The 14,956-nt window shown below is 38.6% G+C and overlaps 2 protein-coding genes across 3 annotated transcripts in view; both read right to left on the reverse strand.

The window, feature by feature from the left end:
* Positions 1 to 14,956, reverse strand: part of LOC109409873 (GTP-binding protein Di-Ras2) — a 539,614-nt gene that overhangs the window by 370,793 nt on the left and 153,865 nt on the right. The gene's annotated exons all lie outside the window — the stretch shown is intronic.
* Positions 9,232 to 13,695, reverse strand: LOC134291816 (uncharacterized). The gene is made up of 4 exons (XM_062860056.1): positions 12,366 to 13,695; positions 11,526 to 12,207; positions 11,265 to 11,466; positions 9,232 to 11,198 (listed from the first exon to the last, which is right to left on the reverse strand). The coding sequence occupies exons 1-4, from the start codon at positions 12,376 to 12,378 to the stop codon at positions 10,968 to 10,970; spliced, it is 1,128 nt and encodes a 375-aa protein (XP_062716040.1). The 5' UTR covers positions 12,379 to 13,695; the 3' UTR covers positions 9,232 to 10,967.

The raw sequence follows: 14,956 nt of genomic DNA on the forward strand, positions 1-14,956 counted from the left end.
AAAAAGTGGGACTCACATTGCTGTTCTTCCACCGAGTAGTTTGGATGATTTTCTACCTCCTCGAGAAGCCTAAAGCGTTCCATGGCTTGATGGAGTGTATCGGAAAACGAGACATGGCATGCTTCGGGGGGCGAATTCAGGGGCGTTTGATTCCTACCGGTGACAATCCAGCCGAAAACGCTCTTGATGAGGATCGGGTTTTCACCTTCCACGATCCGGGTACCAGGGTTCACGTATGTAAAAAAGTGTTCCGCTCCGAGCAACATGTCGATGGCACCGGTCTTATTGAAGGTAGGGTCGGCCAACGAAAGATCTTTCGGGGCATGCCAGTCATTGGAAGGAGAGGAATCCAAGGTAAGTATAAGGAAGGTAATCCAATATGCCAGAATACACAATCCGCCATATTGGAAAAGTGAACGACAGCTGGCAAGTTTGTTTTGGTTTTTGGCTATTTGAGATGTAGCAAGCCATGATTGGAAATCTGACAGTGTTTCATCGGGGATTGTAGGATGGTACGAAAGCGTCTGAAAAGGTGGATGAATGAAATATCTATTAGTACGCCTTTTTAGAGGTTTTCGTAAAGAAAGTATTAATTTCTTAATATAATGGAATCACCTGATTAATGAGCCATAGTTTCTACCTGTTTCTATCACCCAGAACATAACCGATTAAGGATGCAACTAATTTGTCTGGTAGTGTGTGTATTCCGCTGGACCAAAAAAAAGCTCTCACTGGGCAGCAATTCGAGGACAGATTCTAAAGGGCTATTTTCATTACGCCGAGCCGAAACCGTGTGGGCTTCGGCCGTGCCCCGGTCACCGATTTCTAGCATTCGATTACAATGGCGTGTGTCACATCACACCGTGACGGGGCTCGATCGGGCCCGGCCGGGCTAGTGAGAACGCCATAGATATCGTTAGAATGAAATCGATGATCGGGGCCCGGCCCGGTGAAGTGTGGAGAGCGCCTAATCCATCATTCAGTGTACTCTACTGGGGGTCCTGGACGTGTATTTTTGAAACCAAAAATTTGATGGACACCTCAAGCCAGAACAATAATATCTACCGCACCATCGTGCCGTGATCACTGGGAACGCTGGGGTATTAACAATTCCAGAAATATACACTTATTCTGATGCTCAATACCAGGTAAAACAAAGAAAAAATGCTGCTAGTTTCTGCTAGCTTGTCCTTGATTTTTTTTCAATTGACCAGAGATAAACAAACAATACCTAGCAACCCTAGCAACCCCATCGACAACGATAGAGCGCAGTGTACACAAACTCGCCAGCTGCCAACTGCCGCTACCCCGCTACACACTTCTCCCCTCATCCACTGATTGATGATATGCATGTACCTTCCTTAAACTTACCTTGGAGGAAACAACGGTCAAATCGATCGTGATACGGGGCATGACGAGGAAGTCCAAACCAATCTCGAAATCGGCGGTTCTCGACCTGATAGTAGCACTGACCGAGTGGTTGACAGTGGAGGAGGACTCGCTTGAGACGGAGGATTCTTCATTGGGCCACTGGGTGTTCTGTGTGTTGTCCGTTCTCTCGTGTTTGTAATGTTCAGTCTGTGCAGCCTCTGGCTGAAGACGGAGTTAATTGTCTTTTAAAACGAAATTATTTACATATACAGTGCTATTCTTAGGAACTACCTATCAATCCAAGAGGGAATGAACAGTAAGCTCAAGTAGCCCTTGGGGGCGAAAACGACAACAAAGGGGGCGAAAATTTTAAAATTAGAAATTGAGGGGCGAAAAATCCAACAGGGGGCGATTTTCCAAAAACCATTTCATCTAGAGTGATTTTGGGTATTTTACAGTTTCGGTCTCTTCGTCAAGAGGTGTTTTTGTCATTAGAATTGACTGAAACTCGTCGAAAAAAATCAGCTTGATTGGAAAAGTTTTGATGTCAATTTGGAATTTAACTGGTTTAACATATCATACTATTATTATTATTATTATTTATTTACGACATTTTACCCAAAAGAGGGCATTCGTGTCGGATATCATCCTATGATAAATAGAAAACAGTTATCAAAAAATTGAATAAGTTCCCCTTCAAGGGGTTTTGAAAACCTAATCTTAACACAAGTGCAATTATTTCAGAGAATTTAATCATGTGCTTTTTCTAAGTCTTCAGCTATAAGTGATCTCTTGAAAACAGTTTTCGTTGTTTTGGAAACACAGCAAGACTGATATTCTTTAGTTATGAATAATTTGAAAAAGTCATGTTTTTTTTTAAAACGAACCATCGAATAACATCTTATTTATAATAATAAACCCACTTAATGCATATAAAACTCGAATACATGTTTGAATTTTTTTGCATTTATGTAGTAGGAAAACATCTCACACTTTTTGTTATCTGGTATTTTTGAAAATGCAGTTATTACAGAAATAATGCTTGGTAACGATCGCAAGTTTGCAACAATATTTTTTCATACATTCTTAATCAATTAATTACTCTTTATTATGGGGATTTTCTGCCCAAGGCAAGTTCATCCCCTGATACATTCTTCATGTTTATAGAATACGAAACTTGTCTGTCCTTGATTGGTCTCAGGTGTGAATTCAAAACGCGATTTTTTTTTCTTAAAGCATTTATATATCCCAAGATATAGAAAAACTCTGCAAGAAATTTGATTCTACCAGAGTTTTTAGAGCTTCCTGTATTTTGAGATTTTCTGATGGAATTTTAAACAAAAGTTGGATTTTAAGATTTTTTTTTTCAGAGTCTTATGCTTTTCCTCTTTCTTTGATTTTACAGATATCCCGTTATTCGAAGTTGATAACCAAGATGAAATTTTACGTCAACATGTTTAGTAAAATTGCTGAAATTTACCACTCTACTTAAAAGGTTTTTGTTTTATTATTTGGCATATTTATTACGGAAATATCCAATTTTCGGATAAGTTTCAATTTTTGTCAAACTTTTGGAGTTTCTATGAGAAAATTAGGACGACTAAGAAAGCTGAGTTTTAAAACCCTACTTTCAATCTTCCTTTTTCGGTATTTAAGAATAAATATATTTAGTAGTTACATTTCCTTAATTCTACCAAAAATATGATTCTGAATGCTATTTATTCACGATTTAAAAAAATACAGTGAAAATAAGGTTTTGTTCGAGTGGCCTACAAAATAGACAGAATTTGAAAATTTTATTGCAATTCCAAAATTTTAGATCTAATTTAGAACAATGCAAACTTAGGGGGGCGAAAATATTTTTCAAAAGCTTCAAGGCGGCGATTGCTCCGACAAGTTTGGGAACCATTGTTCTACATTAACACAATTTAAAAGAACAGCCTAGGGAATCGCGCCACTTGGGCGGTGGCTTCTATATTCGTCTGTTTTCCACTATAACTCAGTCAAATTTGAACCAATTGACACAACTTTTGGAATGTGGTGAGACAGGTATAGTATCTACCAGTGTACAACATTTCAAGTCAATTGGTTCAAAATTGACTGAGTTATAGTGGAAAACAGACGAATATAGAAGCCACCGCCCAAGTGGCGCGATACCCTATACAATAGAAGGAAAAATTTCCATGGAAATGTAAGTAGCTGAAATGCATATGCTTTCTATAACAGCATTATAATGGTTCTCTCAATGAACAATAACAAAGACTCATCAAATATTTTTTCTTATAAGTCAGACATATCAGCTGTTGACTTGGTCTACTAAAAATTTTGTCCATTCGACCATTTGTCCTTGGACCTTCTGTTTAAAAGCTTGTTATAGAATAATTTAAATAGATTCACCCGTTCATAAGATATGTTGCTTCAAAGGGATTTCCAATTATTTTTAGATAATCATGAATGTTTTACATTTAAAAAAAATAAATGGTTGGCTAGTAGTTCACGAAGAGCGTAAAATTCTCAACTCTAGAATAAGATAAGAAAAAATCACATTGAAAGACTAGGTATGGAAAACCCGCTGTGTATGATAACCGCGTCCCGAAAATATTATTTTGGTTGCGGTTGATAGCTATATGCGTGCAATCTTGTGTTTATGCATAGGCAAGCACAGTCATGAATGAGCTGCGTTGCTCTAAGGATGGGTATATAAGCTGTACGATTTGCTATCACATGATCATAAGCGAGTTGTTCGATTCGAAAGCATATAGCCTACGATAAGTTACTGTTCATTCGGGACACGGTGCGTAAGTCGCGCAAAATACAATGTCAGCCAGGTAAGGCGTGTCACACACTACTGGTGTGAGTATAAGAGATTTTTCCCATAGACAAACTGACTTTACACTATACTCAATCATCATCGATCACGGAGACGAAACGGGGCTTCTCAAGTAAATTTGACTCTAATACTTTTGCATGAACTTGCATATTGCGAGGCAAGTCCATTAACACAGCGCCCAGGGTAAAGGATCTGAACAGATGAATTAAATCTATTTACCGCCTAAAACTAACATATTCGATTCCTTATTTGTTACAGCTCTTCAACAAAACAAACACTATCCTGCTACCGAAGGCTTTGAACATCAGGAAAATGATCTTCAGGATCCCACGAAGAGCAAAACCAGAAAATGTACGATGTATAATTTCTCATTGGATGGCGTCCACTACGCTTTCATCGATACCCCTGGCCTGAGTGACACAAGTGGCAAAGATAAAGACGCCGAGAACATATTAAAAATCATGGATGTGGCTGAGACGACTGGAACCATTGCAGCCATTATGCTTGTTGTAAATGGAACCGTGGCCCGCACTACGAAGAATCTGAAAGACACAATCAATCTTATGAAAAGTTCCGTGCCAGATGTTCTGCTCAGCAACCTGGTGGTTGTTCTCACCAATTGCTCTTCAACTAGCTCCAATTTTCAGTTTAGTGCACTCGACCCTTGGACAATCGAGGAAAAAAATAAATTTTACATGAACAACAGTGCTTTGAGTCATCCCAAGAAAACTTGGATTGATGATCTGGAAAAGTTTGAGGAGATCGAGTATGGCTGGAAAAAGTCCATGAGGGTATTGCATCAGCTGGTGAAGCAAATTACCCAGCTTGGGCATGTGACATCTGATGCATTTGGAGAATTGCGCAAAAAGAAATCTGAAATAAAATCAAATCTGAATGCCCACATAAACGACATGAAAAAGCTCTATGTTTTACAAAATAAACTAGCTGATCTTCAACATGCAGAAAATGTTGCTTCTATTTCAGTTTTATCGTACTCAAATTACAGACAAAACACAGAAATGGAATTTATTGATACGGTTCACACTTCATATTATAATGTACTTTGTAAAAAGCATCCAGCTAATGTTTGCTGTAATAACTGTGACAATGAAGGTTTTTGGCCCATGGCAAATTGTCAGGCCTTCCGCTCCTATGTATGCAGACATTGTGGCTGCAAACTAAGGGATCACTTCGAAGCCAAATATAAACCAGAAAGAAAAACTAAAACGATTGAAGTGATACTGCAAGAAACGAAGCAACGCTATGATCAAAGTAAACAACAGCAGGCTACAATTCAAGGCCAAATAGGCAGCCTCAGTGGAGATCTTGACCTCCTGAAGAATGATCTAGACACAAAAGCACAGAAAATTATCGACAATTGCGGGGAACTTCGAAACATATGCTCTCAGTTTAGTTTTGCGGACGAGTTGGCAAGCGCCATTGACGCCATGAAAAACGTCGCTAACTCTGTGGCAAATTTGGAAGTCAAAGCAGATGCTATGGCGAGAATAGAAAGAATTCAGGATCTCACGGCGGCATCGTTCAACACGAAATCAGGGGAACAATAAGGATGTGCTTCGCTCTACAACATTGCGAACACTGGCAAATGTAACGAACTCGATGAAGACAGCTGCGATGAAATGATTTGCTTGGATTTACAATATAGTTTAAAATTGAAAAGCATAGTAACTGTGTTATTTGTAATGTATCCGATGTCCATACATCAAGTAAAAGCATGGGTATTCAGCAAGTCCAGGCTCAGGGTGTCTGGGTTCTAGTCTCGCTCTAACCAACTTAAACTCCTTCCCATGACAATCGTAAAAAATAAAAAATGATCTCGGTCTCTATGATCATCGGGCATCATAATTTTTAACTTTCTCGTACACCACAACGTATTACTAGGGCCGAATTGCATTTAAAATCATCGTCACGCAACATATGTAATGCTATGCATGATGTGCATAGCATGTGCATGTGCAAAGCGCTCACTAAGTAGTGGTAGTGAGCAAACGTCAAGCAGGGGCAAAAACGATACGAGCTCCGTAACCCGAGAAGGAGAAATTACAGAGGATAGTCAAAAGAATTGGGACAGTTAAAATTTTCACTTTTCAAAAAATGTTCAACTAGCTATAGCTTTCTAGGGTAGGTATCAAATATTCTCAAATTTTCACTGTAAGTTCATCAACTCGTTGTGTATCAGTGGTCCAAATTTGGAAAAGATTGGGCTATTCTACACGAAGTAAGAAGATTCTAGAAAAAGGTATAATCATCCGATAGCCAACTTTGAGCGTTTATCTCTGGATTCAAGAACCGAATGCAATGAAATTTTGACCTTTTATGACTAATATAATGAACTTTGAAAAACGTTTGACTTAATTTGGAATTATTAATAAGAAAACAAGTTATAGCGATTTCATTTATTTAATGGCTTTTAAGTTAATTTATCTGTTTTTCATATGCATCCCATAACTTTTTCAATTTAATGCCGGCCATTTGGTTGTTTTCCTTCGAAACATAAATATATTGAAGTCAATCAGAGAGAATTTCAATGAACCATAATTACCATCTCAAATTCTGAAACGATGGTGAAGTTTTGAATAAATTGGTGTTGTATTAGAAAACAATCTAAAAATGATCTAGAAAAAATTTTACCTGTCGCAAAATTATAAAACATTTCAAAAAAGCAGGAAATTATGGCTAACGTTTAGTGAGTACCCCTAATGATTTTTTTTTTCTGTAAGTGGCGTACGTATACAGAAATATTGTATGTATTATTATTTCATTCGATTTGGTCAAACAGATAAAAGGTTGTGGTCGTATATGTAGCCAAAGTTCGCAATATGCATGCATACGTTTATTATATATTGCATATGTTTTATTATATTGTGACATTCAAAGTTTTCTAACTTTGAAAGTGTTGAGCCAAAATGGCTCAAAGTTTGATTGAAAACATGTTATTACATAACGTTAACACTGTCAAGTTTTATTGAGAACCGCAGCAGTATTGACAGATTAATAGTTAAAATAGTGCAAACGGACCTTAAAATTGTTAAGAATTGCCTAAAATTCACTCTGTGCGGTTTGAGTTTAGAATTTTATTAAAATAAGTGCTGAACCGATTTTAATGAAAATTTTACCACCTTATATTTATTATGTTCAAAGCTTATAGTCAAATGTTCAGACGTTTGGACACACTAACAGTAAAGTTCTAGCCTGAATTATTTTCAGAATGAGTGTACAAGATTCCAAAAATCTAATACTCTTGCGTCGTAGATTCAGGGGGTGGCCAAAATGTTTGGGATAGGCAACTCTTTTTCCTCTCACAAAAAAGTTCAACATGCTGTAACTTTTCATAGAGTGCATCAAATAATCTCAAATTTTGACTGTTTGTCAACCTTTTATATATGCATTATTGGTACAATTTTGAGCTTATTTTGTTAATCTTTCGCGAAGCTAGAGCCGTTTTCGTAAAATACTATTTTTCAGACAGCTTATTTTTGAACTGTCATATCTCAGAAACCAGTTAACCGAATAGAATGAAATTTTAAACGTCTATAAACAATATTTTAGTGCTTCACAAGTTACTAAAACATTGGTACTTTTAAACATTTGAAAAAGTTATCATCGATTGACACTTTTTGGATTTTTCTCGAAAAAAATGTAATTTTTTTACTTCAATGTCATTAAATTTTAGTTTTGATATCCAAAGAAATTTTACTTCTGTTCTCAAGATATCTCCAATTAGATATATTAGAGCCTATTTGAGTTGACGGAAGAACACATTTAGTAATTTATGAGTGGTATTGTAAATTTGACTGACTTTTCTCTATATGGGTGAAAATGTCAAACCGGTATAACTTAATTCGTCGTGGAAAATATTACATTTTATAATGTCGCATGAAGTAGCAATATATTGTTGATAAACGTTTAAAATTTCATTCTATTCGGTTCACTGGTTTCGGAGATATGACAGTTCAAAAATAGGTTATTTAAAAAAACGTGTTTTACGAGAACGGTTCTAGCTTCGCGAAATATTAACCAATCAAGCTCAAATTTGTACCTGTAATGCACAGTCAAACAGTCAAAATTTGAGAATTTTTGATGCACTCTATGAAAAGTTACAACATGTTGATTTTTTGTTAGAGAAAAAAAGTTGCTATCCCAAACATTTTGGCCACCCCCTGTATCTCCGCTAAGACTTAACCGATCCTGATGAAATTTGTATGGCATCATCTACACATTAAATACTGTTGCTGGATAAATAATCAGTTATTTTGATGCATGCAATCAAAAGTTATACACTATTTTCCGTGGTGCAATTTAGGTCGGGACACCCAATAACGATTTTTTAATTATTGAATAATAAAGCCTGTCCACGGTACATTTTGGACACATAAAAACTACAGAATCTAAAGAAAGAAGTTACAAACTTCAAATACGAAGTTAAGGTCGTAGACAAAATCTGGCACCAGAAAATATTACGTAACGCTAAGGAAAGAGAAGGGAAGGAGGTTCAGCGCTGCATTACGCATCATACCAAAACTCTCATACAGAAATTGTTACGTGGGGGAGGGAGGGGGTCTACAACTGGCAATTCTTGCGTTGCGTGATATTTGAAATAACCCTTTTCTAGATACTGTTTCCGAAAAATCCTTCATAATCTAAAACGATCATCCAACGATTTTTTCTAAAACTTTCTCCGGGGTTTGCTTTGGAAATTGCCACATGATTTTTTTTTTTTTTTTGAGAAATCTGAATTTCTGCCAGAAATTCGTCAGAGATTTTTTTAGAAATTCCTCCAGGTACTCTTTAAAAAGTGAGAGATCTTCCCTAGGGATTTCTTCGCAAATGTTCCAGAAAATCTTATATGGCTTTTATTATTATTTCGACTAATAATGTTTTCAGCAATACCTCAAGATTTTTCTCCCGAGATTTCTTACATTTCTCCAAGGATTACTGTGAAAAAACTTCCACAAATTTTCCGATCATTATTCTTTCATGGACTCTTGCTAAAATCCATCCTAGGATTCATTAAAAAAAAATTATACGAGCTCCTTAAAAATCTCTCAATTCTTGTAGGGACTCTTGCACGGATAGGTTCCAAAAATGTTGCATGGATTTTTTTAGAAAATACTTCAAGAATTCGTGTCAAGAAATCTTGCATAGATTGGTCTAGAAATTCATCTCCGAATTTTTATGAAGATTCTTACAGAAATTTTTCAAAGCATATATTTAGGTTTTCTTCATGAACTTTCTCAAAAATACTCCATGATTTTTTTTTAGAAAACGCTTCACGGATACATTGAGAATCAGAAATTCAGAACTCCTTCAAAATTTTCTCAGAAGCTTTCTAAAAAAAATCTCCAAGGGTTGCTTTAGAAATTCTACAAGAGGTTATTAAGCAAATTCCCAAGATTCCTTTACATTCCTTTTAAATTTCTCTTCCAAGAAATTTCTCCGAAGAATTTTTAAGAAAGTCTTAGAAAATACTCCAAATTTTTCTCCTTGCATAGACTCCGAAAATGCCTGAGAGGAAAAGCTCTTGAAGCAGTGCGATGTCGACTGCTATATCCTTCCAACGCTAACAGCGTAATTTCTACCTTGAAGATGTTGTACGGAAGACCGGAAGTCATCGTACAATCCGCATTCCGGAAAGTACGATCATTGCCATCACCGCAAATCGAGCGACTCGATTCAGTGGTAAACTTCGCCCAAACAGTCGAAAATCTGGTGGCCACAATTGAAACATGCGGAATCGAGGACTTCGTATAAAACGCTTCCTTAGAAGTTGAACTAGTGGATCGTCCACCTCCTGGAAGACAGGAGCTGGATTGGGCAAAGCATTCCAGAAATATCCCAGCACTCATCCATGTATGCCTATATTATATGGTCACTTTTCATAAAATTGGCCATAACTCAGGAGAGAAAAAAAAGTGCATTCCAAAAATTTCAGCCATCAAAGCTTATGAAATCACCTTCTCAATAGTATTTTTTTTGAAAATTTTCCACGAGTTTGGGCATAGTTTTCCGGCTTTTTTTATGAATTTGCTCAACGGTGAAAAATGTTGTGAAAAACTTTTTCCAGTTCATATTTGTTTTCATTCTGTTGGAACTTTGTTTCTACGATACTTCGTTCTTGAGTTATGATTTTTCAATAAAAGGCTTAAATGGCACATTTGCACATTTTTCAAAAAAATTGGCCATTACTCAGAATCGAAAAAAAAGTGCATTCCAAAAATTTCAGCAATTAAAACTTATGAAATAACCTTCTCAAAATTATTTGTTTGATAATTTTCCACGAGTTTGGGCATAGTTTTTCCGGATTTTTTTAACCAATTTCTCAACTGCGAAAAAAATTGTGGATAACTTTTTCCAGTTCATATTTTTTTAATTTCTGAGAAAATTTGCTTTCACTTTGAAAAAAACTTTGTTTCTACGATGCTTCGTTCTTGAGTAATGATTTTTCAAAGTAAGTAGTGTCAGGGGAAAACAAAAAATGTCCACCAGAGTTTTTCGCGAAAATAGGCGATCCTGAATTTTTCATGCACTCTATGAAAAGTTACAGTATGTTGAACTTTCTTGTGAGATAAAAAAAGTTGCCTATTTCAAACATTTTGGCCATCCTCTGTAGCAGTAACGGTCAGTATTAATAACTAACAAAAGCGTACGCAAGCTTAAGAATTTCATATTCATATTTAAATAGTAATTCCGATCCTCTCAAGGTTTTCCGGCCAAAGAGTCATGCTGTCACTTGAAATAGTCCAATCTAAACCGTATTGATCAAAAAGGTTAACACCGAGTAAACAATGTTAATCAAATCTACGAACGTGACCGTAGTAATTTGAATCATGTTCAAGCACATCATCGAAACCCCGTTGATGGTGTTATGCCAAACGATGACCAAGGTTGTCTTCATCTGCACGTACTGCCGATGACACTTCCGACTGTAAGGTATCTGAGCACTGTGCCTATAGATCTCGTGCCCGATGGTGTCGGCCTGAAAGGTGGATAAAACTCAGAACAATGGAATGCGTAGTAGATGATTTAATTTTGAGCTACTTACAACATCCTGGAGCGAATCCACCAGACGACACAACAAGAAATGCTTCGCCAAGTATACGAACGCGGATGCGTAAATGGCGCCAGCCAAAACGTTCATTCCCAAATCACGAGCCACGAAGAAGCACGTCCCGATGCTGTACAGGGAGTAGTAGTGAACTATGAAAAATGATTTTTCCACTAGAGTCTTCAGAGCTTCCAGTTGTCTGAAAATGTCGATCAAATGGTAATCGTTCAATTTTTCTAAAATGTCGCCATTGGCAACCTCCAATACTCTGTCTGTTGATTCAAGGTTATCCGCACTTCACACTCCATACGCTCGAAGTAGTACTCAGGCCATTCGAGTGGGTGATTCAAGATACGGTCCCAGCGGTGTGCCAAGATCTTCAGCTTCATGCGCATCCCGAGGATCAGCGTTCCGACGCAGGCCATGTTACAGTAGAATTTGGGAATAACTCCTACGAACAAAAGTTGCGCCGAGCAAACCCACAAAACTGGCGAAATTATTGGACCAGTACGGGAGAGAGGAGGCGGCAAGTTAAGTAACTTCTTCGTGGCAGAACTTGGAATGATCAGAAGGATTGCGTCGACGAAAATCACTCCAAAAACTGCCCGCATAACTTTTCGCGCCGAACGGTTGAACTTCGCTTTCTCAAGATCATCGTAGGTTTTATCGCCGGAATTGATACGGTTGTCAGTAATCAGTCTTCTGACATTCGCAACCGATTCTCCAAAATAGGCAACCAGCGACACCTTTGCTCCGGCTACGAAAATCCCGGACAGTTTCATCAGGTGGAAAACTACTTCAAAGAGTTCGCTGTCCTCGGTGATGAATGCGTGGGTCACATGGAGGATGGCGACGATTGCTTGGTAGGTGAACAGACCATTGATGGCGTAACGGATCAATCGTTCGGTGGCCCATGAGGATGTTGAATTGCTGCGGACTCCTGCGTAAACCGGAAGATATTTGTAATAAAGTGACTTGGTGAATCCTCTTGAGAACATTCAAAACAGCTTATTCACAGGATACATGCAACTTCCTCACGATAAACTATTGAATTGATCAGTGACCCTGACCATGTTTTAATTTCAACCAATGAAATACCTGCCAGCAGCATAAACACGTCCAACAGCCAAAAACAGTCACCAACTGGGCCTTCATTCGAGCAAAAATGTCGAATTTCGGTGATTTTTGGCGAGCTCAATCATTTGAATCGAAGCCAAACAGCACGAACACTTCTGATCATTTTGGACCTTGAAAGAAACGCGATCTAACTTGGCTCAGTGTCCATTCGACACTACTGTATTGCATAAATCAGTGGTTTTCATTTCGATGAATTGATTATTTCCGGCTATGGAAAGTTTCCTCTTACGAGCCACCATCAACAACGCAATCTTCAAACAGAATACATTAGTTTCGATAGTGTTGTTTGCCAATTCCCAGTAACCTTACATTTTTCTCACCAAACAAAGATACGCCAAACGGAAAATCACTACATAATAGTGCGCAATATGGTACACCGGTAGGTAAATTTATGAGCTAACAACACTGTTGCCTTTGTTACTAACTGCACTGAACTAATTATATGCAACCAGTTTTTCAGTTGATCTGTTTACGTACAAAACGTCATAGAGTGTTCCAGAAACTATAATCACAGAGAAGTGACATCCAATACAAGTCCAGTTTCGAAACTGAGTATAAATAAACACTGCCAGAACCACCGGAAGCGAGTATTGCGGATCAAAATGTATGGCAGGAGAAATAATCAGTGTCGCTGAATTTTGAGCTACAACTTTGAGCGAAGGAGATGCTACCGGATCACCAGATTCAAGGCTATCCCCAATTTCAGGTTTGTGTAACGAAACAACAGAAGCAGCTTTCGGAAACCAAGCCGATTTGCTGTATTGAATGCTGCTGCGATACTATAGATTTTGGACTGGCCGGATGCTGCAGAAATGCTGGACACACCACGCCGGAGTGAAAGGAATTATGGTGGATTCCAAGCTGGAACCACGATGCTGGCATTCCTTCAGGAGCTTCACTAAGGATGTCTGTAGGGATTATTTTTTAATATTTAGTATAAATCCTGTGAATACTACTGGCGAGATTCTCCCATGTATTCATTTCTGGATTGCTTCAGGAGCTCTGTGTGGAATTCCTCTACAATGCCTAGCCGGACAAGTTTTTTTTGTCCTTTTCCAGAATCACCTTAAAGATCCCTACAGAAATTCTTGCTGAGGATTCATCTGAAAATTTAATGTGGTGATTCTACTATTAAATGCCTTTTGGGATTCCGCCAGATATTGCAAAAGGGAATTCTCTTTGGGTATTCAATCACAAGTTCTCTCTCAGAATTTCACCTCTTAAGATTCCTCCAGAAGGTCACTCTGAGGATTCCCCAAGAAGTTTCCTCTTGGGATTTCTACAGGAGTTTTCTTTACACAGTTGGAAAAAATCACCGACTTCGGTAATGTTTTACCGAAATCTCAACCGTTAAGTTTATTTTACAGGAAAAAATCGGTTAAGATAGCAACTTTTACCGAAGTTCGTTAGAGTTTGACAGATAAACGATAACATTTTACCGAAATTTGTTAATTTTTTACAGAATTTCGTTAAAAATTCATTACCGAACGCTCAGCGGTTGAGATTTCGGTAAAAATTACCGAACGCGATTAGCTGTGTAGGGATTCCACCAGCAATTCCTACTGAAGTGTCCACCGGGGATTCTCCAGGAGTTTCCACCATGACCTCCAACCGGGAATTCTTTCCGAGGTTCCTCCGGGTTTTCCTTCAAGAGTTCTTCCGGAAATTAATCCCGGAGTTCCTCCGGGAAGTCTTCCAGGAGCTCTGGGAATCCTTTCAGGAATTCCTCTGAAATACCTCTAAGAGTTCTCCGGGAATTCCTTTATAAAACTTTCCGGGAACTCCTTCAAAGTTTTTCCTAGAATTCTTCCACAAATTCCACCGAGAATTGTTCCCAAAGTGCCTTCGGGAATTTTTCCAGGAGTTCCTAAGAGAATTCCTCCAAGAGTTCTCCCGTGAATTTCTTCAGGAGTTCCTCTGCGTATTCCTCCGGGAGTTTACCCGAAAATTCCTCCAGGAGCCCCCCGGGAATCCCTCCAGGCGTTCCTCCAGGGGTTCCTTCAGGAGTTACTCCAGAAATTCATCCGGGAGTTTCTCCGGAAATTATTACAGAAGTTCCGCCGGGAAATATTCCTAGAGTTCCTCCAGGAATTACTTCAATAACTTCTCTGGGAATCCTCCCTGAAATTCCTCCAGGATTCTTGGATTTACTCCAGGAGTTCCTTAGAGATTCCCTCCAAGAGTCCTTCCGGGAGTTCCTCCAGGCATTCCTTCTGGAATTTCTCCAGGAGTTCCTTCAGGAATTCCTCCAGGAGTTCCTCCAGGAGTTCCTCCAGGAGTTCCTCCAGGAGTTCCTCCAGGAGTTCCTCCAGGAGTTCCTCCAGGAGTTCCTCCAGGAGTTCCTCCAGGAGTTCCTCCAGGAATTCCTCCAGGAGTTCCTCCAGGAGTTCCTCCAGGAATTCCTCCTGGGATTCCTCCAGGAACTCCTCCTGGGATTCCTCCAGGAACTCCTCCTGGGATTCCTCCAGGAGTTCCTCCGGGAATTCATCCAGGACTTTTGTCAGGAATTCCTCCAGGAGTTTCTCCGGCAATCCCTACAGGAGTTCCTCGGG

The sequence above is a fragment of the Aedes albopictus genome, chromosome 3, assembly GCF_035046485.1.
Source record: "Aedes albopictus strain Foshan chromosome 3, AalbF5, whole genome shotgun sequence".
In the NCBI taxonomy this organism is placed as follows: domain Eukaryota; kingdom Metazoa; phylum Arthropoda; class Insecta; order Diptera; family Culicidae; genus Aedes; species Aedes albopictus.

Coding starts and splice junctions, on each gene's coding strand:
- LOC134291816 (XM_062860056.1), bottom strand. Junction 11,467..11,525: donor CAACAGACAGAGTATTGGAG/GTTGCCAATGGC, acceptor CGACATTTTCAG/ACAACTGGAAGCTCTGAAGA. Junction 11,199..11,264: donor TGGATTCGCTCCAGGATGTT/GTAAGTAGCTCA, acceptor TCCACCTTTCAG/GCCGACACCATCGGGCACGA.